At 45.3% G+C, this 20248-nt stretch overlaps 1 protein-coding gene and 1 long non-coding RNA gene across 2 annotated transcripts in view; one reads left to right on the top strand and one right to left on the bottom strand.

The window, feature by feature from the left end:
* The window catches only part of LIPA (lipase A, lysosomal acid type), a 40630-nt gene extending 26984 nt beyond the window's left edge, over positions 1–13646 (bottom strand). The window contains exons 1-4 of the mRNA XM_002718498.5: positions 13491–13646; positions 10512–10665; positions 10077–10188; positions 7931–8048 (exon numbers count right to left, since the gene is read on the bottom strand). Of these exons, the coding sequence (XP_002718544.3) occupies positions 7931–8048; positions 10077–10188; positions 10512–10540 (259 nt within the window). The 5' untranslated portion in view covers positions 10541–10665; positions 13491–13646. The remainder of the gene's footprint in view (positions 1–7930; positions 8049–10076; positions 10189–10511; positions 10666–13490) is intronic.
* Positions 12721–15476, top strand: LOC127484218 (uncharacterized). The gene is made up of 2 exons (XR_007911043.2): positions 12721–13020; positions 15209–15476. It is a non-coding gene; the product is annotated as an uncharacterized lncRNA (long non-coding RNA).
* The last annotated feature ends 4772 nt before the right edge of the window (positions 15477–20248 follow it).

Genomic DNA, 20248 nt, shown 5'->3' with positions numbered 1-20248 from the left:
GTGAACTTTGCTAAGTCTTCTTATAAATAAGGAGAGGCTTATCTCCAAAGCATTCACCCCAGGAACTTATATGCAACAGAAGCAGACTAGCAGGTTCTCTTATAAATCACTTTTCTGACTTTGTTAGGGAGGTCACTGTGGTCACAGACCTGACAGAGTGGGGGAGGAATTGAATTACAAGCTGATCACTCCTGTCTTTACTACCAACCAGCTGTTGTAACTCAGACAAGTTAATTGACCCTATGAACCTTGTCTCTCATGGGTAAAACAGGATGAGAGATTTTTTTTTTTGTAAAAATTAATTAATTTGAAAGGCAAAGTGACAGAGAGGGAGGGAGAGACAGAGAGACATCTTTAATCTGCTGGTTCACTTCCCCAAATGTCCACAACAGCAAGGACTGGCTCAGGAAAAAGCCAGGAACCGGAAACTCCATCCTGGTCTTCCACATGGGCGGCAGGGGCCAAAGCAGGTGGGCCATCATCCACTGCTCTCCTAGACACATTAGCAGGAAGCTGGACTGGAAGCAGAGCCGTCGGGACTCAAACCAGCATTTTGACATGAGACACTGGTGTAGCATGGGTTGCAAGCAGCAGCTTAACACACTGCACCACAACAATTTCCCCAAGAGTTCTCATATCTCTGTAGTTCGTGAGAATTCATTCAATGACTCACAGGAGACACAGGGCACAGCACTTGGTCTCTACTGAATACGTTCAGAAAGATATGTGCCCACACTGCCCAAACCCCTGCGCTTCCACTTCACAGTCCCCCTGTTAAAAGGGGTGACCTGCTGGAGTGAACCAGCATCACAGAACAAGGAGGAAAGCCCTCTCACCCCTCAAAAAGCTGTTCTCCCCACTGTTGGCCACTGAGCCTCTACGGTCAGCGGGCCACACGGAGGCAGTGGTCTGGTCTGTTTTGTCACAGGCACTTCCTCATGCTAAGTCCAGCACGCAAAGGTAGTAATGCCCTGATGATAAATGAAGCAATGAAGGAGAACAAAATGACATATTCACATGCACGCACACGCAGAGGCCAGCTGTGCTCTCCAGGGCGTTGCCTTAATCAGAGTGAACTCAGGATGCCCAGGGTGACGCTGCACCATGGACAGCGTTCTACTGAGGGGATTCTGAGTCTTAGGAAAAATCATTTGCCCCTGGGGTAAACACAATTAGCATATGGCGGAGCTGGGAAGCAAACCCAGGTCATGTGACACCAAAGTGCCAGTCACCTCCCTGCCAAACTGCCCTCCTGCCTTCCGCTGCCCCTCAACGCCACCACAGCCTAGCCTCAGACAGCTTCGTGTTAGGACAACTCCGGTTCACGGGGCTTCATCGTTGGCTGGATGTGCAAATCGTATAGCTCTGGAAGAAGCAAAGAGGTCCAGAGAGTGAAGCTCTTATGGGCAACACCTGGCCAGAGACGATGGTGCTTATTGCCTGACCCCAGGCACAGTCCTGCTGAAGACATTTCTTGGGTCAACACCTTCTACTTGTAAACAGATCCTGACATATGTAGCTCTCTGTTTAGAACACACTCCTTGTCGGGGCAGGCTGGAATCTGAGACAGCAGATACCAGAGACCACCAGAAAATCCATCACAACATATGAAACTACAGCTCCTATCTGAACTAGGTAGATACTCCATGGGCCTATTTCATCTGAATTTCATTAATAACCTAAAAGTAGTGACTATTATTCTGCTAGTGTAAGAGATAACAAAATTAATACTTAGGTTAAATAAATCCCCAAGCTCACATAGCTAAAGCAGTAGAGCTGGAACTTAACACATAGGCTGGCAGCTGCTACCATGCTCACAGTTAACTCCCAGGCAACCCAACCTCCACGGCCTACCACAGGAAGACCTCAATCTGTGTTTGTGGGCACCTTTGACACCAGAGGCAGGGAATCCTTAAGCTGATGTGGCCTTGAGCAAAGAACGCTATGAAGTTGTAACACTTATCATCCCAGATGCAGGAAGGCTGCAGGGGAAGTCCTGGGTAGGCAGAAACCTTGGGCGATTACCAAACAAACGAGTCAGAAAAGCCTTAGGCCTCCACATAATTTAAGGTCCAGTGAGAAAGCCAGAGCTCACACACTCACACTGCCCACAGTTCTTACTCACTGTCTTAACTGTTGTGAAATAAATACACAGAAAACTTTGAGAACATGTAGCCAGGGGCCTGGCCTGATGTGAGTGGCTAAGGAAATCTGCCCTGAAGAAGTGACTTTTGAATTGTAGGCAGAGGAAGAACCAGAGCACTAAGTGCTGGGAGAAGGAGCGAGCGCTGGGGCAGAGGAAGGGGCAGGACAGAGCACACTCTTTGCTCCCAGCGGCCCCTGTCCCTTTGCTCTAGCCACAATGTGGGTCTGCGAGACAAAGTGCCTGGTGACACTAACTCAAGTTGCTCAGTTAGGCAAAGGATCTGAGGCAGTTCCCTCCCAGTCACCGAGCTCAGGCGTGGATTAATGAATCCACATTTGTTTAGAACTATGGGGGAAGGGAATGTGTGGTGGGTGGTGGAACCCTACATGAAGCTTCCTAAAGTGCACTGAATTTACTCATAAAATGGTATCTATAAAAGGGAAGAGTTTCTGGAAAGGAAAAAAAAATTCAGAAACCAGACAAACTCCTAAAAGAAACAGCAAGAGGCAGGCATTGTGATTCGGCAGGTTAAGCCACTGTCTGCAGAGTCAGCATCCCATATGGGCGCTGGTTCATCCCAGATGCTCCACTTCTGATCCAGCTCCCTGCTAATGTGCCTGGGGAAGCGGCAAGTGATGGCAAAGTCCTTGGACCCCTGCATCCACATGGAGGACCCGGGGGAAGCTCCTAGCTCCTGGCTTTGGCCTGGCTTAGTCCCAGCTGTTGTGGCTATTTGGGGAGCGAACTAGCGGATAGAAGACCTTTCTGTAACTCTGCCTCTCAAATAAAATAAAATAAAAATCTTAAAAAAAAAAACAGAAGAAGAAGAAAAAGAAACAAAGCAAAATGCAGGTCGATAATCTATCCTTCCAAAACGGAACCAGCAAGCCATGTTGTGAGTGTCTACTTGTGACTCAAAATGCTCACTGGACAACCATGGAGAGTCTCTGCCAACAGCACAGTTGGGCTGCCTTCTGGTGGCTGCCAGCCTGGAAGGGCATTGTTCCCACTGGGCCATCAGGAGTAACTTCCTAGCCATCAAAGTGCCACTATGGTGTTTTTTGACCACTGGCCAATTTCCCAGTTAGGCCAAGAGTAAATCTGTCCTGTACATTATTGCTATTTGTGTGTTTCATGTATTTCTCTCTCTTTACCCAATAAAAATATGACTATCATGGGATCAACTTGCTTAATACTTATTAGGTAACACCACGCTCTCTAGCTCAAAGCACACTGAAATCAGTAGAGTGACTGGCTGGGCCATTACCCTTCAACCTGAGGCAAGTATCTTTTCCTTCTTGAAAAGGCTCTCTCTCCCAGTAAAATGAGGAACTTGGTTTACAACACAGCTTCCAAGTCCTAAGAGGTTTTTTTTTTTTTTTTTTAAACTTAGAACTCACCAGGGGAGTTTACCCAGGCAAGAAGCTGAGGTTCTTCCAGTGCTAAAATCTCATGACTTTTTGAAATAAGGCTGAGCAGATGAAAATAGAACCACTTCCCTATGAGTGATTAATTTCTGAATTTCAGTTCCCTTAAGGAGCTAGCAAAATGCAAGCCCAGCTCAATACAACAAGTGGGAAAGGTCACACATACACTCCAGAGGTAGCCAGAAACTGCTACTGTATGGAATAGGGGTCAAAGTTACACACAGCAGCAAGGACAAAATGTGTATTCATTACATCCCTGAGGATGACTTGATGGCAAAAAACATGTACCTGCATCTGGGCTTTAGAAAACTTCATGTGGCAAAACCACACAGGACAGATGAGAACTGGAGGCTGGCGGAGCTTCTAAGAAGCCAGTGACACAGGAACCAAATGGCTCAACCCCGTGCTCATGAAGAACCTCCGATTATCTCCAAGGGAGCCTATATGCATAGTCACAGGGGCCCACTGCAATGGGACCAAAATATGCTATCACTCAGGGGCAAGTCGGGTTCCACAAGGAGTGTGCTGGCAATGAATGGTTAACATGTTAAGATGTCCTGTAACTGCCTGTACATAGTACAGGTGGGGGCCCGTGTTGAGGTGCAGTGAGTTAAGCTGCACTGATATTACATATAAAAGCATCGGTTCCGGTCCAACCTGCTCTACTTTCAACCCAGCTCCCTGCTAATGTGCCTGGGAAAGCAGCAGCAGATGACCCCTGCCCTCAGTGTGGACAAGGCCCAGATGAAGTTCCTGGCTCCTGGTGTCAGCTGGACCAGTGCTGGTCATCGTGAACATCTGAAATGAACCAGCAGATGGAAAGATGGAAAATCTCTGTCTCCTTCTATCATTATGCCTTTCAAGTTAAAAAAATAATCTTAAAAACATACAAACCAGTATAGGTACATGGCATTATTTGGGGGATATATTAAAAGTACTAATTTCTTAAATTTTAAGCAGACTCAATTTCCTCTTCTGTAATTCTCTTTTTTACTGTACAAGGAGTCTTGAAATGGCAGTGGCGTGAGGCTCTGTGTTTCTGAGCTTATTTTATATGGTGACAGCAGCCTAAGGGAGGGTGGAGGTCAGGGAAAGCAAAGCAAAGGATAAGCTGAAGCAGCCTAACCTGGCTTGCCTACAGAGAACCTGACAGTGCTCAGGGTGGGAGCCCAGGCCACGTCACTGGGAGAATGACCGTGCTATTAATAGAGGAGGAAGACTGGAGGGGAAGTGGCAGGCCTGGGAGAGTTCCTCTTGATGACTGAAGGACTTTGCTTATTTATTTATTATTTATCAGTCTGACTTTAAAGGAACCAAAGTCACACCACTCACGTCATTGCTCTTGAGCTGGGATAAAGGTCAGCAAGGGCCTCTGTCCCAGGCTCTTCCTTGGACCAAGGAACTGCAACCTGTCAGAAGAGCACCTAGGCAGTTCTTAGGAAAACTCAAAATTCCCTTCCAGAACCGAGTGACTCGTCATGGATTTCCTGGAAAGCTCCCCTCTGCAGTTAGCTCGAAGCCGGAGTTCTACGGCCTCTTCCCTGATCCCCTATGGGGGTGGCAGGAACAGAGAAGATGGTGGCTAATACCACGGCCAGATTTACCGCAGAGTACGTTCCATCTGTGTTCCCCCTGCTGAAGACCAACAGCATCCACTTTCCCACCCTCCAACACCTCTGCCAGAAAGAGAAGAAATCTAACCACAGAACCAGAGTGAGAATGACTAAGTGAGACGGTTTTCTCAGAGGAAGAGCCTGAGACCCCCAGGCGTGAGAGCACACAGGCAGGCAGGGCAGACCCAGGTCTGCCCTGAGATCCTCTAAGCTGCTTTCTGCCACGCGGGAGCCGATCAAGACTCCTGCACACCTTCCTCCTGTTCCAGGGCACCGTGCCTTCCCCTGCAACGGGACATGTAGACTAGACGGTTCCACGTGCTTTAACTGCACACAGAAAATAAAGAATCCTGCAGGGTAAAGAGCAGGGGCATTCTCTCAGAATGCTTTTCCTGGAATTCTTAGTGCCTTTTAACAAGGACTCACACTGTTAATTTTATTAGCCAAAAATTCCTTTTAAGAGAAGTAATACCAATGCATATTTTTCTTTCAAAAGTTTCTTTATTTGCGAGACAGAGCCAGAGAAAGAGAAAAGTCCTATCTGCTGCTTCACCCTCAAATGCCTGCAACAGCCAGGACTGGGCCAGGCTGAAGCCGGGAGCTGGGAACTCAATCCAGGTCATCACCACTGCCTCTCAGGGTATGCACTGGCAGGAAGCCAGGGTCAGGATGGAGAGCTGGGAATCGGCACAGATACTCTATGGAACATGTGTGCCTCGACCACCAGGCTAAATATCAACTCCCATATTTTACTTGCTTTACAGTCTGAAATCTATATACAGGGTCGTTCTCTTAGATTCTCACTCTGGAAAAACCACAATAGATAAAAAGCAGATAATGATATAAAGCCCATACTGATACTGGAGGTTTTTAAGTTTGCTTTGAGGCAAAAAAAAAAAAAAAAAAAAAAGAGAGAGAGAGAGTGTCGCTCCCCCTCTTCGTGGAGGAGCAACACAGGACCCTGCGTTGTTCTTTCGTCTGCTCGGCCCTCCCCGGGTTTGCTGCTGGTTCTTCCCGGGTTGGCTACTATCCCTTCCACCTCCGTGGAAGGGCAGTTCCCCCTGGCCGCATTCCCCACTTCCGCAGGGGAGCGGCACACCGCCGGCCGGCGCTCTCAGGGGTTCCTCAGATGTTCCCTCAGCTAGATGTTCCCCATAGATGTTCCTGGTGCATGCCGTCTCTCTCCTCCTTTATAGCCCTCCTCCGCCAATCCCAACTCGGCTGAGTACGCTGCTCTCCAATCAGGAGCAAGTCCTACAGTTAATTGGTTGAACTGGAGGCAGCTGTGCGGAAGCTGTTTACTTCTCTCCCAGCGCCATATTGTGGGAGAGCAGATGCATAGAATAAGTCCTAATTCGAGCAACTCAGTCTAGTCCGGATTGCTCCCCACAAGAGAGAGAGAGAAGAAAAGGGAGAGGGGCTATTCTTTCCATGTAAAACTTTAATTAAGGAAGAGATATCAAAATACCTTAATCTAAACCTGAATTTCCCAGGTAAAATTTCCAGAAAGAAAAGATGCTAAGAAATAAGCTACATCTGGAGAGATGACTGAGTAAGGATCTCTTATTCTGATATTTGTTTTAATAATTTCAAGTAGTCTTTCTAGAAATTCCTTCCCTGCACTGAAATCTGTAGTTTTGCTTGAGTTATAAAATAAGTGACAGAAAAAATTATATACATGAACATATGTTTATATCTCTTATATTTTTTAGCCAGAGATACAATAACTTTGATATATTCCTAGCAAAAGTAGCTTTCAGAACAAGTGCATGTGGAAGGCAATTCACCCTTGCCTATTAAAATCAGATGTTTACATGTATTCCGACCAAAAAATTCTATTTCTGGGAATATATCCTATAAATGAACTTGCACATATATTCACAGCAGTAATATTCATTGGCATAAGATTATAAATAGCATCAATACTCATTAATGAAAGGCTTGTTTAATTATGATATATCTATATAGATGAATTTGATGTATCTGTGGGATAAATGCACTATATATTGTATGGGAAGATTTCCAAGTTATTAAGGAAAAAATTCAAAGAATAAAACAGTGTACATTATATGCCACCTTTTATATGAGGGCATTTCAAAGAGATTGTGGAAAAAAATGGAATTAAAAGATAAGATTATTTTGGTGCCCAAAAAACTTCGGAATCCACACATAGTTTTTCATGATTTACATTTCATACAAGGTTTCTGAAGACCTCTTAACTTGAAAAGGAGGCAAAAGAAAAACAAGGATCTATGTTTGTGTTTCTAAGAAGATTTTTGGAGATAAAGAGGCTAAAAATGAAGAGGTTTTAGAAGGATGGGAAGTTAAGAATGAGAATTCTCAGAAGTATTTTGCTCTGTATCTTTTGGTTTTCCTTGATTTTTAGACCATGTGACATCAGTTATTCAAAAATTTAAATAATTTTCAAATAGCAAAAGCCATCCACATAGTGATGAATACATTTCATTAAACCAGATGCTTCCTCATCAAAGAAAACTGAGATTTTAGCATAGTCTCAAATACATCTGACCTTGAACCTTTAGGCAAAATACGAAATTAGATGATTGTCCTTATTTCTTTAAAAGAAAAAGGTATTTCTCCATGCCTTGTATAAATGCAACACACTTAATACTTCAATATAAAAATAATCCTATTTCAATGTTTTCAAGTTAAAACTGAACTTGGTTAATGACGTAAAAGCTGTCCAAACTCCAGCAATGCTCTCAACACAGAAAACTCCCAACCTTTGTCGGAGTGGTTCTTCCTGCCATGAGGGATGTGGTGAAGGCACAGAATGTACCCATCTTCTGTCTCCACGTAGTGCTCCAAGGCCGGGTATCCCCAGTGACTGATGATTTCACTCTGGAGACAGAAAACAGGACAGACTCTGAAGTAACTGTGCACACACGGACAGGCAAAGGAGAGCAGAATGCTGATGGTATTTTCTGGGCTTTACTTAAGACATCCATTGTTACTAAATGTTTAATCTGTTCCATCTAGATGCCAACATTGCATAACAAGAGAAAAGTCTACCTATTCACAGGTTGGTTAAATGTTGGTTCCACCATTTTAGGGTGTTCTGTATCAAGTACTTCTAACTTTACCATAGCTTTGGGCCTCATGGCTTCCATTTTGCCTACCAGGAATAGATAAACTCTCTTTTTTCAAAGTACGCCAGATAGTCCTGTCAAAGTATAAAACATTTTCCTTTTTTAAGAAGCTCCATCCTGGGAAATAAAGTATAAAAAATTCATTTGTTTTTAGTCAGTAACTAAAAACTTTACATTAGAATGCCAAGGTAAAAGTGAAGAAAAGCTGAAAAAGCAAGGAATTATGATCAGATACACTTTCCTATAGGGAACAATCCACAGGGCAATCATGAATCAGGAGTTCAGTGGGATATGAAAGATTAATTTAATTATGCAAAAGATCTATGTAGCTAAATGTCCACCTATCATAAATACTTGAAAAGATAATGTTTTTGTTCTTAAAGGAAGAAATTTTTTTAAAGGGGGAAGGTAATAGAAAAGCTCTGGGGCCGGCGCCGCAGCTCACTAGGCTAATCCTCCGCCTAGCGACGCCAGCACACCGGGTTCTAGTCCCGGTTGGGGCGCCGGATTCTGTCCCAGTTGCCCCTCTTCCAGGCCAGCTCTCTGCTGTGGCCAGGGAGTGCAGTGGAGGATGGCCCAAGTGCTTGGGCCCTGCACCCCATGGGAGACCAGGAAAAGCACCTGGCTCCTGGCTCCTGCCATCGGATCAGCGCGGTGCGCCAGCCGCAGCGCGCTGGCCGCGCCGGCCATTGGAGGGTGAACCAATGGCAAAAAGGAAGACCTTTCTCTCTGTCTCTCTCTCTCACTGTCCACTCTGCCTGTCAAAAAAAAAAAAAAAAAAAGAAAAAAAAAGAAAAAGAAAAGAAAAGCTTTGGGATAAGAAGTGGAAGTTTACCTTGAGTACCTTGTTGTCAGCTCACACCCTCTTGGCTCACTAAGAAATCTCTTGATTCTTCAAGAGATAGCATCAGCATTTAAAGATGTTGCTTTCTTTAATATTTTGTATTTTTCCAATGTTTTATGCCTAAATGAGGTATTTAAACATTCTTTTTGTCTACTTAGGATTAATAACTTTGGGGTGCTTCAATTAATCAATAACTTATTTTTCTTTCTTCGTCCTAACAAACTTTTTTCAGATACTTTAATTTCGTATTGAAGGATTTTCCTGGGACATCCTTTATCAGAATCTTGGTTCAATGAATTCTAAAACCAGCACTCAATATGTAATGTCAATGAAGTTTTGCCACATTCTTATTGGTCTTTAAACTCAGTGAGACTTAAAAATGAAATGAATTAATAAAAATATCTTATTAAGAAACGTAGGGGCAGGTGCTGTGGCGTAGCGCATAAAGCTGCCGCCTGCAGTGCAGGCATCCCATATGGGTGCCGGTTTGAGACCTGGCTGCTCTGCTTCCAATCCAGCAGTAGAAGATGGCCCAAGTGCTTGGGCCCCTCCATCAGCATGGGAGACCAAGAGCTCCTGGCTCCTGGCTCCAGATCAGCCCACTCCGGCCCTTGAGGCCACTTGGGGAGTGAACCAGCAGATGGAAGACCTCTCTCTCTCTCTGCCTCTGCCTCTGCATAACTCTGCCTTTCAAATAAATAAATAAATCTTTAAAAAAAAAAAAGAAATGTATAGTTTTAACAGCAAGATGAGGTTTGTTAAATATTACTTGGTGGGAAAAGTCTAGCAAAAACAATCTAAGATTCGGAGAAAGTGAAAAACATAATGAAGTATAAACAGATTAGAATTCTGGCTTTGGGTACCCATATAACTGGATTAAGATAGCAACATCTGTCACAAAGGCATTTTTATAGCTCATGACTCTGATGTACTCACCACATTCATGTAGACTTCAGGATCCACAGATGTGGGCTTTATACTAGATCCCTCAGAATGCCACGTCCCAAGGACCAAGCAGGCCACCAACACCAAGAGCTGCATTTTCATTCTGTATGAAATAGTCCTTTGTTAAATGGCCAAATCTTACTAAACTGAAATATGTTGGCAGATTACGCTCCCAGAAATGTTCTGAGCCAGATGTAGGGCAAGTGAAAATTAAACAAAGGGAAAATATGAAACAAATGTCTCCAGCCATATTTGGAAGCAGAAAATGAAGAATTCTTATTTACTGAGACCTTCCCCACCTACGACCCCCAAATAACATGTGACCATTGGAAAAGAAAAGCATTTTCCTCCTAACCAGAGAAATAACAAAAAGACAGGACTTAAAAATGGGACAGGCTGAGAAACAAGAGTCACAAAATTACCCACCTCTTCTCCTCCTTTTGCAATGGAAGCATCTTTAACTTCAGCCAAGGTTAACTGTTATCTCCTCCTACCATGTATTCACTTCTGCTCTTGCCCAAAATTATGTCAGCATTCCAATGTGTCAATCAAGGGCGGAGAAAGAGAAATGAAAGAAAACCTACAAGAGAACAGAAAAGAAGAAGTCTACCCCCGCCCCCTTCTGAAACTCTTCAATCATCGACAAAGATCATCTTAGCTTCTGGAAGTAATGTCTCAAAATCACCGCACAGCAAAAATCTCAGAAATTAAAGGTGTTTTGCCTTCCCTAAACACACCCAGATGGTTCAAGGAAAAGCTGAGGCTCCTGACCAGGCCTCCCACATGTTAAAGATAAATAAAATAACTTAAATAGAGGCATGCATTTATGCTTCCATAATGACTGGTCTGAGGGTACTTCAAGTTCAGGTAAAATGAGATTAAAAGTTTATTTGTGCAAAAGTAATTTTGAAGTCCATGCATATGAAGAGTGTTCAAAAAGTTTATGGAAAATGCAGATTACAAAAAAATTATGCATGGATTTCCAATTTTCTGCAACAAATAAACTTCTCTTTTTTTAAAAAAAACATTTATTTAGTAATTTGAAAGGCAGAGTTACAGAGAAGCAGAGGCAGAAAGAGAGAGGTCCTCCACTCACTGGTTTACTCTCCAAATGGTTCCAATGACCAGAGCTGAAAGGATCCCAGACCAGGAGCCAAGAGCTTCTTCGTGGTCTCCCACACAGGTGCAGGGGCCCAAGCACTTGGGCCATCTTCTACTGCTTTCCCAGGCTAGCAGAGAGCTGGATCCAAAGTGGAGTAACTGGCACCCAAATGGGATGCCAGCGCTGCAGGTTTACCTCCTATGCCACAGCTGCAGCCCCAACTTTTCTTTTAATTTCGTCTTTCTATGAACTTCTTGAAGTTCCTTCATATAAAAGCAATTATATGTGTAACAGCTCAAAACTGGAAAAACCCACATGCTTGACTGGACACATTGTGATACATACATACTATTCAATAATATAGATAAACCTCAAAATAATTACTCTGAGTGAAACCAGAAGTTGGTGCTTTGGCTTACCAAGCTAAGCCTCTGCCTACAGCGCCGGTATCCCAAATGGGGACCAGTTCATGTCCTGGCTGCTCCACTTCCAATCCAGCTCCCTGCAAATGGCCTGCAAAAGCAGTAGAAGATGGCCCAAGTGCTTGGGCCCCTGTACCTGTTGGGGAGACCTGGAAGAAGCTCTTGGCTCCTGGGCTCCTGGCTTTGTACTGGCCCAGTTCCGGCTGTTGTGGCAATTTGGGGAGTGAACCAGCAGATGGAGGACCTTTCTCTCTCTCTCCCTCTGGCTGTAACTTTAATTCTCCAATAAACAAATAAAACATTTAAAAAAAATCTGAAGACCAAAAAAGTATGATCCTATTTATAAAAAAAAAAGAAAGAAAACAATAGAAAATGCAACTTAATCTATATTGACAGAAAGCAGAGCCATGGTTGCCTGGAGAGAAAGAGGAAAAGATTACAAAGGGGCAACCACAAGACATCTTTTGGGTGTGATGTACAGGTTCACACTATTGAACGAACTGATGGTTTCACACCTGTTTGCACACAGCAGAACTCATGCAGCAAATTGTATAAATGAAATATGCCCAGTAATACTTCTATACTGCTGGGCTTATTTATTTTTTTTTTGACTTGCACTTAAACTAAGTATTCCACACGTCTTAAGAAGTTCATTCTCAGGAAATTGCAAAGTGAACTGATGGCCTTCTGTTGATGAGATTCCTCTTGGTGTTATTTTCTCAAAATTCTAGACAAGAGCAAACGTTACGGTGAGTCTGCTTTGGCAAAGCAAGCCCATTATTTTTACTTACAAGTTCATATTTCTCAAGGGTAGTTGTGTAGGTCTGTTCAGCACGGGGCTACTTGTTCCTGCAACTACTAACACCCCAAAAGTCCATTACCAGTAGAGAAGAAGGAGCGGACTTAAAAGGGAGAGATTAAAAGGTGAGCAATAATTGCTTTCTAGGAAGCGCCACAGCCAGGGAACCTGGACCAGCTGCCTGGTAGAACTAACAGCTCAACCTACACAGCTGGACATGCTTTTCAAACAACACTTAGTTTCTCTACCTTCTCTACCGTTTAGTCAAGTCATGGTATGAGTCACTCAAAGGAGGAAAAAACCCTCTAAGCTGAAGAGTGTGTGTGTGTGTGTGTGTGTGTGTGTGTGTGTGTGTGTTCTGGCTTCCTCGCAATTCAACCAATGTCTGCTCCGTTCACCCCAGTCCCAGGGTAGAGTCTGAACCATTTGCCAGAACCTATGAGATGCACGTGCGAGAGCTCCAAAACTGGGAGGGGGCGGCCCAACATTTCAGCGGCAGAAGAAAAGGGCTTTCTAGGAATAACAAGAATTATGGCTCCTGTGGAAGCTCCGGCGCCGGACACCGCAAGCAGCACTGCTGCTGTCCACGACTCCTCCACCCATCCCAAGGCGGTAGGTACCATTAAGTCCGGTTCTTGGGACCCGAGGTTTTCCCAAGGTAAGTACCGGGAGCAAAGTGTCAGCGGATCAAAGAGCGGGATCGCGGGTACTTTAACCAGGACAGAAGCCTGACGCGGTCTGGAGGGCAGGCTGTCCCGAGGGGATAACGGGACCGCAGGACCGCGCGCAAGCAGGGCAGCTGGCAAGGTGGCGCCGCGGCAGTCCCCGAGGTCAAGGGGCTCGGCGCAGCCCCACCGGCCCCAGCGCGCCCCAGCTGTCTCCCGAGTGCCCGGGAGACGACCCCGGCCTCAGGCCGCCGGCCGCAGGAAACACCCGCAGCCACCAGGGCAACAGGCGCCCGGGTCCTGGTGCAGAGACGCTGGGCGCGAGGGCTGCACCCCGAGCCGGGTGCGGCTCTACCAACGGAACCGCGGGCTGCAGGCCGGGCCCGCACCCCGCGGCGCAGCGGGGCCCGCACTCACCTGGGGCCGTCGTCCCTGGCCACAGTCCCGAGCCGCACTGACCGCCTGCGGAGCGTCGGTGCAGGGCGGAGCTGGAGTGGACCAAGGCGTCCCCAGCGAGTGGGCGGGCAGCCGCCACTCGAGTCGAGCTATTAGCGCCTCCAACCAGAGAGCCGCTCAGCACGGGAAGTGCCGCGGAGACTCCGCCCCGCACCCACCCGGCGCCACCGCGGTCAGGCTCGCCCGGGAGCAAGGCACCGGCGGAGCGGGCGCCACCGTGGAAGGGCCCGGGAGGTTGGGGGCTTAGACCCCAGGCCTACCGGCGGGGCCCAACCCACAATGCTATCCGCAGCCCGCTTGCTCAGGGTGTTCTCTTAAGGGCTGCCTCCTGCTCTGCCCAGGAGCTCCTGCTGAGCTTGGGCCTTCTGGGCCTGCCGTAGAGAACATGAACTCTTATCAATGAAAATAAGTTTACAAGCCGCAAATATCACGCTTAGCGTGGTTCCTGACGCAGAGCAATCCAGCTGCACATTTTAGATTTATTGTTACAATTTTGTTAAAAGTGGAAGAAATAATTTCCAACATGCAATATTCTATACTAATCACTTCACTCAACAAGCATGTTATTAAGCACTTATTAAATGCCAGGCATTATTAAAAGATGGGGTACAGCAGCTCCCATGAAATCCCTGTTCCTAATATCTTGCAGTGGGAAGAGACACCCTGTGCATGAACAACTATGTAATACATGAGGTGGTGTTAAATGCTATGGAAACAAACAGGGTAAAAAGGGTAATGAGGTAGGAGACTATGTTACAAATGGGGGGATCTTCAGAAAGTTCATAAAGGTGCATGTTATGAAAATGTGCATGGGCTTTAAAATTTCTGCACCAAAATAAGCATCTTCTAATTCCATTTTTCCACAATTTGTTTAAGTGCCCTGTTACAGGTGATCAGAAAAGGACTCTGATAAAGAGACATCTGAGCACAGAGGGGAAGGAGATGGTTGAGAATCATGTGAATACTGGGAGGGAAAACATGGGGATAGGCAGAAGGAGCAAGTGCAAAGACCCAGAAGCAGGAATATTCCAGAAGTGTTGTATCAAGGGTCACAGGCAGAAAGCAGTGGAACGTGGAAACCCTGAGGTAGCTCAGTGCCCTGGGGCCCAGTTGTCAAGAGTTTACCTCATCTTCCAAGCAAGATGAAAGCCAATGGAGAGTTTTTAGTAGAAGGGCGACATACTCTGGTTTACAATTTAGAGAGGGCACTCTGGCTGCTGAGCTTAACTGTGGAGCAGAATGCTACTGCAATAATCCAAGGGGGAATTAATCATGGATTGGACAAGATGGGGAGAGCAGTGGAGGTGGGGAAAAGTAGTCAACCCTAGGTGTTAGGAAGTCAGATATGAGCTTATGTGGGTGTGACAAAGGCCTAAAGAAAAGACATCTATGTCCAGCATATGCATCTGCATCTCAAAGTCATCCCAATAACGGTTCAGGGGCAGCCCAGTATTAGCATCCTGCCCTGCCCCCTCCTACCCGATTACCTGCCGGGTAGGGGTCCCCACCCCTTCTGCCTGACAATCTTCCAGAATCTTGCAGATGCAGCCCAGTATCTGCATTTCAAACACCCTGCTCCAGATCCTGGGTTAGGACAGCTTCCTCCTGTCTGATACCTTCAGGGGAAAACCCAGATAGAAGCTTCTTAATATTTACATCCATAAAATCCTTTGTTTCAGGAAGAGATGTGTGAAGACAAAGACCCATCTCCTTAAAAACCCCTGGCCTCAACTGGACTGCGTGCTCAGCCCTCTGCCTCTATGCTGAGCTGCTCACCTGGCCTGGCCTGGCCTGCCCAGGTGTACTCTCTCCACTCAACCACGTAACCCCACTCTCCCCCAGTCTGAGCGACTGGGCACTCTCTCTCAGGTTCTGTCTGGAGAGGTGCCCATCTGTTCTTACTGATGTCACTTCTCTAATAAACCTTGCTATTTTACCTTCCACTACTCTCTGTCTCATGCTTGAATTCTTTCTTGTGCGAAGACAAGAACCCTGTCATTCACCAGTAACACAGGTATATTCATGAAATTGAGCCAACAGGATTCGCTGGTGGATTGGACAGAGGTATGAGAGAAGTAGTATCGAGGTCGCACTCATTGCTTTAGTAAAATGGGGTTGCCATGAAGTGAAGTGGAGAAAGTATCAGGAGGAGCAGCATGAGAGGGAAAGCCAGAGTTTGTTCTAGATGTGTTGGTTCTAAGATGCCTATTAGAGAGCTCAATGAGCTAAGGCTACACCAGGAAAACAGAAACCACTGTACATATTACAAACAGAGGAAATGGTTACACAGGTTGGGAAGTCAAACAGGGTGGTAGGCAGGTAACTCAGAGATGATTAACAACAGGAAGGGCTGGGGCATTATTGGGAGAAGACAGAACCAGCAGAGACCAGAGGGTGAACAGCCGCCCCTGCTAAAGACACTGCCTGAGGCCAAAAGAGGGAACTAGAAACTGTGGCTTCCCCTTCATTCTGCCCTTCTGTGGCTCATCGAATCCTTCCTGTGGGTCAAACGCAGCCTGAATCTGCTGAAAATGGACCTAAGAAATGCACTCTGCCAGGAGCAGACCCCTATGTCGTCCAAGACAGAGCAGAGCAGGACAAGGAGAAGGAATGGAAAAGGCAAAGGTGAGCAAAGCATCCACTTGGAGTTGTTGAATAGGCACTAGGATGAGTGGATCTAGCAGCCAAAGTCAAGCCCTAGGCGTGAGATACATTTTGGGAACCACCGGTATTCAGAGCTATGAGATTAGATAATGTCTGTAAAGCCAGCATAAGTAGCAAAGAATATATGTAGAGACTCAGAAGAATAGAAGCCGAGAAGACACTGGGGGAACAACTGAGAGTGTTGTACTTAATATCAAGTGTTGTACCTAATATATCTTTTTAAGAAAGAGGAAGTGATCACTTTAGTGCCAGGGATAGCTTGAGTGAAAGGAGTCCTGAGAAATAGCGTCAGTTTTAGCAACATTTCTGTGTGTTGGTTGCTCTGCCCTTCATGTAGAGTAAACCCTCAACAGAAGCTCCATGTTCCCACTCAGTATATGAGAAAACTGAGGCTTGGAAAGGTTAAAAATATGGCCCTGAATCACAAAGGCAGGAAAGGATGCAGTCCAACATCCAACCCAGGCAAACTAAATACAGATCGTCATCTAAGAATGAATGAACAAATGAAAATACAACCAAAAAGTTGCTTGACCCAGATAAGGGGAATTTTCTTCCCGTTCCGATTTGCGCAATTATAATCCACAATGACTGGTGAATGACCCACACTTTTACCAAAAGAGGAAGTTTTACATAATACAAGAGGCAACAAGTGGTAGCAATGGTGATGGTATTGGTATAGGATGACCACTTTTTATTATAAGCCAGACTGGTATAGTAAAGAGTGAAATAGGGGCTGGCATTGTGGTATAGTAGGTTAAACCTCTGCCTGCAGTGCCAGCATCTGGTTCAAGTCCCGGCTGCTCCACTTTCGATATAGCTCCCTGCCGATGGCCTGGGAAAAGCAATGGAGAATAGCTCAAGTCCTTGGAACCCACCACCCACATGAGAGACCCGGAGAGGCTCCTGGCTTGGGCCTGGCCCAGCCCCAGCCATTGCTGCCATGTGGGGAGTGAACCAGTAGATGGAAGACCTCTTCTTTTTTTTTTCTTTTTTTTCTTTCTTTTCTTTTCTTTTCCTTTCTTTCTTTCTTTCTTTCTTTCTTTCTCTCTTTTTTTTTTTTTTGACAGGCAGAGTTAGTGAGAGAGAGACAGAGAGAAAGGTCTTCCCTCCGTTGGTTCACTCCCCAAATGGCCACCATCCGAAGCCAGGAGCCAGGAACTTCTTCCTGGTGGATGCAGAGCCTAAGCACTTGGGCCATCCTCCACTGCCTTCCTGGGCCACAGCAGACAGCTGGACTGGAAGAGGAGCAACCAGGACAGAACCAGTGCCCCAACTGGGACTAGAACCTGGAGTACTGGTGCCACAGGCGGAGAATTAGCCTAGTGAGCTGTGGTGCTGGCTGGAAGACCTCTTCTATCCGTGTCTGTTTCTTCCTCTCTGTGTAACTCTGACTTTCAAATAAACAATCTTAGGGGGAAAAAAGAGTGAAATAAAATACTATTAATGGCTAATCCTCCACCTGCGGCGCCGGCACACCGGGTTCTAGTCCCAATCGGGGCACCGGATTCTGTCCCGGTTGCCCCTCTTCCAGGCCAGCTCTCTACTATGGCCCGGGAGTGCAGTGGAGGATGGCCCAAGTGCTTGGGCCCTGCACCCCATGGGAGACCAGGATAAGCACCTGGCTCCTGGCTTTGGATCAGTGTGATGTGCCGGCCACAGCGCGCCGGCCACGGCAGCCATTGGAGGGTGAACCAACGGCAAAAGGAAGACCTTTCTCTCTGTCTCTCTCTCACTGTCCACTCTGCCTGTCAAAAAAAAAAAAAAAATACTGTTAGCAGTTCTGCTTCCAACCGCGATGAAATATGAATGACCAATTTTACTCTCGTGCTTTAAACAATTAGAAACAAAAAGTGTGAAACAATGGGGTTAGAAATTGGACAAAACACAGTGCAGGAGAGTAATCCCTGAGAAAAGGAAAAAGAATTAAACGAGCCCTGAAATGTCCTTGGTCTGGGGAGAATTTCCAGGCTGCAGTTCAGGGGGACAATCCAAGCAAACTCCAGCATTTTCTCTGAATGTAGGAGACAGAGGAGAATTGAAGAGAGTGAAGGCAGTAGAACTGCAGGACAGAGTACTGGAGTGAAGAAAGTGTTCGGTAGGAAGTCAGAAATGAGCTTATGTGTGTGTGACAAGGGTCTAAGGAATTGACATCTACAGCAGTCCAGCACCCGCATCTCAAAGTCACCCCAATAACCTTCCAGGTGCAGCCCAGTATCTGCACCTCAAAGTCCTGCCCAGATCCTGATGACCTTCCAGGGGGTCCTGCCCCTTCTACCCGATAACCATCCTTCCTCTTAGGCAGGCGATGCCAGCCAGGCTTCCCCCGTCTGATAATTTCAGGGGGAAAACTCAGAAAGGAATTTTTTTGTATTTACATCCAACAAGTCCTTTTTTCAGGAGGAGAAGAAGGAAAGGGTGAGGGAAGGCAAGACCCATCCCCTTAAAAACCCCAGCCTAAATACAAACTGCGTATTCTCTCTCAGGTCCTGTCTGGAGAGGTGCTCATCCATTATTATGGATGTCCCTACCCCAATAAACTTTGCTATTTTGCTTTCCACTACTCTCTGTCTCATGCCTGAATTTTCTCTTGCGCAAAGACAAGGACCCTTTGCTTCTCCAGTAACAAAAGCTGAAGAGAGAAAGGGAGCCCTGGCCAGCTGCAGAGGGATCCCCTCAAGTCATCCACTGAGTGTGTTTGGGACATTGCAAGTGAAGAAACTACACTGCACTGGCAAAAGGAGCATTTTCCTTGGCAAAAATCCCCAGGGAATTATTATTTCAGGTTATAACCAGCTACAGTGAGGAGACCTTGTCCTGTACAAGACACTAGGTAGAAGATTCATGAGTCTGGATTGGAGCAAAATTAGTCCTAGGTTAAATTCCTTAAAAACAAGAATCAGGAAATAGACCCCCCAATTAATTTTTCACCAAGGAGTAAGAAAGTCCCACAGGAAAAGGATAATCTTTGTGACAGTTCAATAGTTACATGAAAACCAGTGAACCTAGACCTTTATCCCATGGCTTAGAGAAAAATTAACTTAGGACCACACACATGAATTTGAGAGGTAATACTATGGAGCCTCCAAGGGGAAAAAAAAAAAACCTCATTAGGAAAAAAAAAATCGTAAACCAAAACCCATAAAGAAAAAAAAGATCAACACTTTGGACTTCTTCAGAATGAGAAACATTAGCTCTTCAAAGACACTTTATAATCACAATGAGATAACTCTTGGTGCCCAACTAGGATGGCTATAATAAAAAGATACAGTAACCAGTGCTGGTAAGGATGTGGGGAAATTTGAACCCTCACACACAGCCAGTGGTCACTTTGGAAAATGATCTCACAGTTCCTCAAAAGACTAAACAGAGTTGTTATATGATTCAGAAATTTTACTCCTTGTTACATAGTCAAGAGAAATGAAACTTAGGTCCACATAAAAACTTTTACACAAATGTTCATGGGAGCATTACTCACAATGATCAAAAAAGTGTAAACAACCCAATGTCTACCAATTGAGAAACTGATGGATATAATGTATTATGTGTATACAATGGAATATTATTTTATAATTTTACTAATACAAGCTGCAAGATGGATGAACCTTAAAAACCATACGCTAAGTGAAAAAAAGCCAGTATAAAAGGCCATTCCATTTAAATGAAATGTCCAGAATGGGAAAATCAACAGAGACAAAAAGTGGATTAGTGGTCACCTGGTGCTGGGGGAGCAAAGGGGGAGAAAGTGGATTATCGACTACACGGTGGGTGGAAGGTTTATTTTTAGGGTGATGAAAATGTTCTAAAATAACTATGGCGAGGTTTGCACAACTCTGCAAATATACTGAACACTATTGTTCACTTTAAATGGGTGAATTGTATGGTTTATGGATAATATCTCAACGGGCTGTTTTTAAAATTTTTACCAAATTATAAAGTATACTCTTTACAATTTAATAAGATTAAAACCCTAAACAAAAATGGGAAGACTATTTGAATGGGTACTTCACAAAAGAAGATAGTGTGGTGAATGATAAACATGTAGAAGAGGCTCAATC

This window comes from Oryctolagus cuniculus, chromosome 15, assembly GCF_964237555.1.
Source record: "Oryctolagus cuniculus chromosome 15, mOryCun1.1, whole genome shotgun sequence".
Taxonomy (NCBI): domain Eukaryota; kingdom Metazoa; phylum Chordata; class Mammalia; order Lagomorpha; family Leporidae; genus Oryctolagus; species Oryctolagus cuniculus.
The sequence above is the reverse complement of the archived record's forward strand: the minus strand, read 5'-3'. Positions and strand labels throughout refer to the sequence as shown.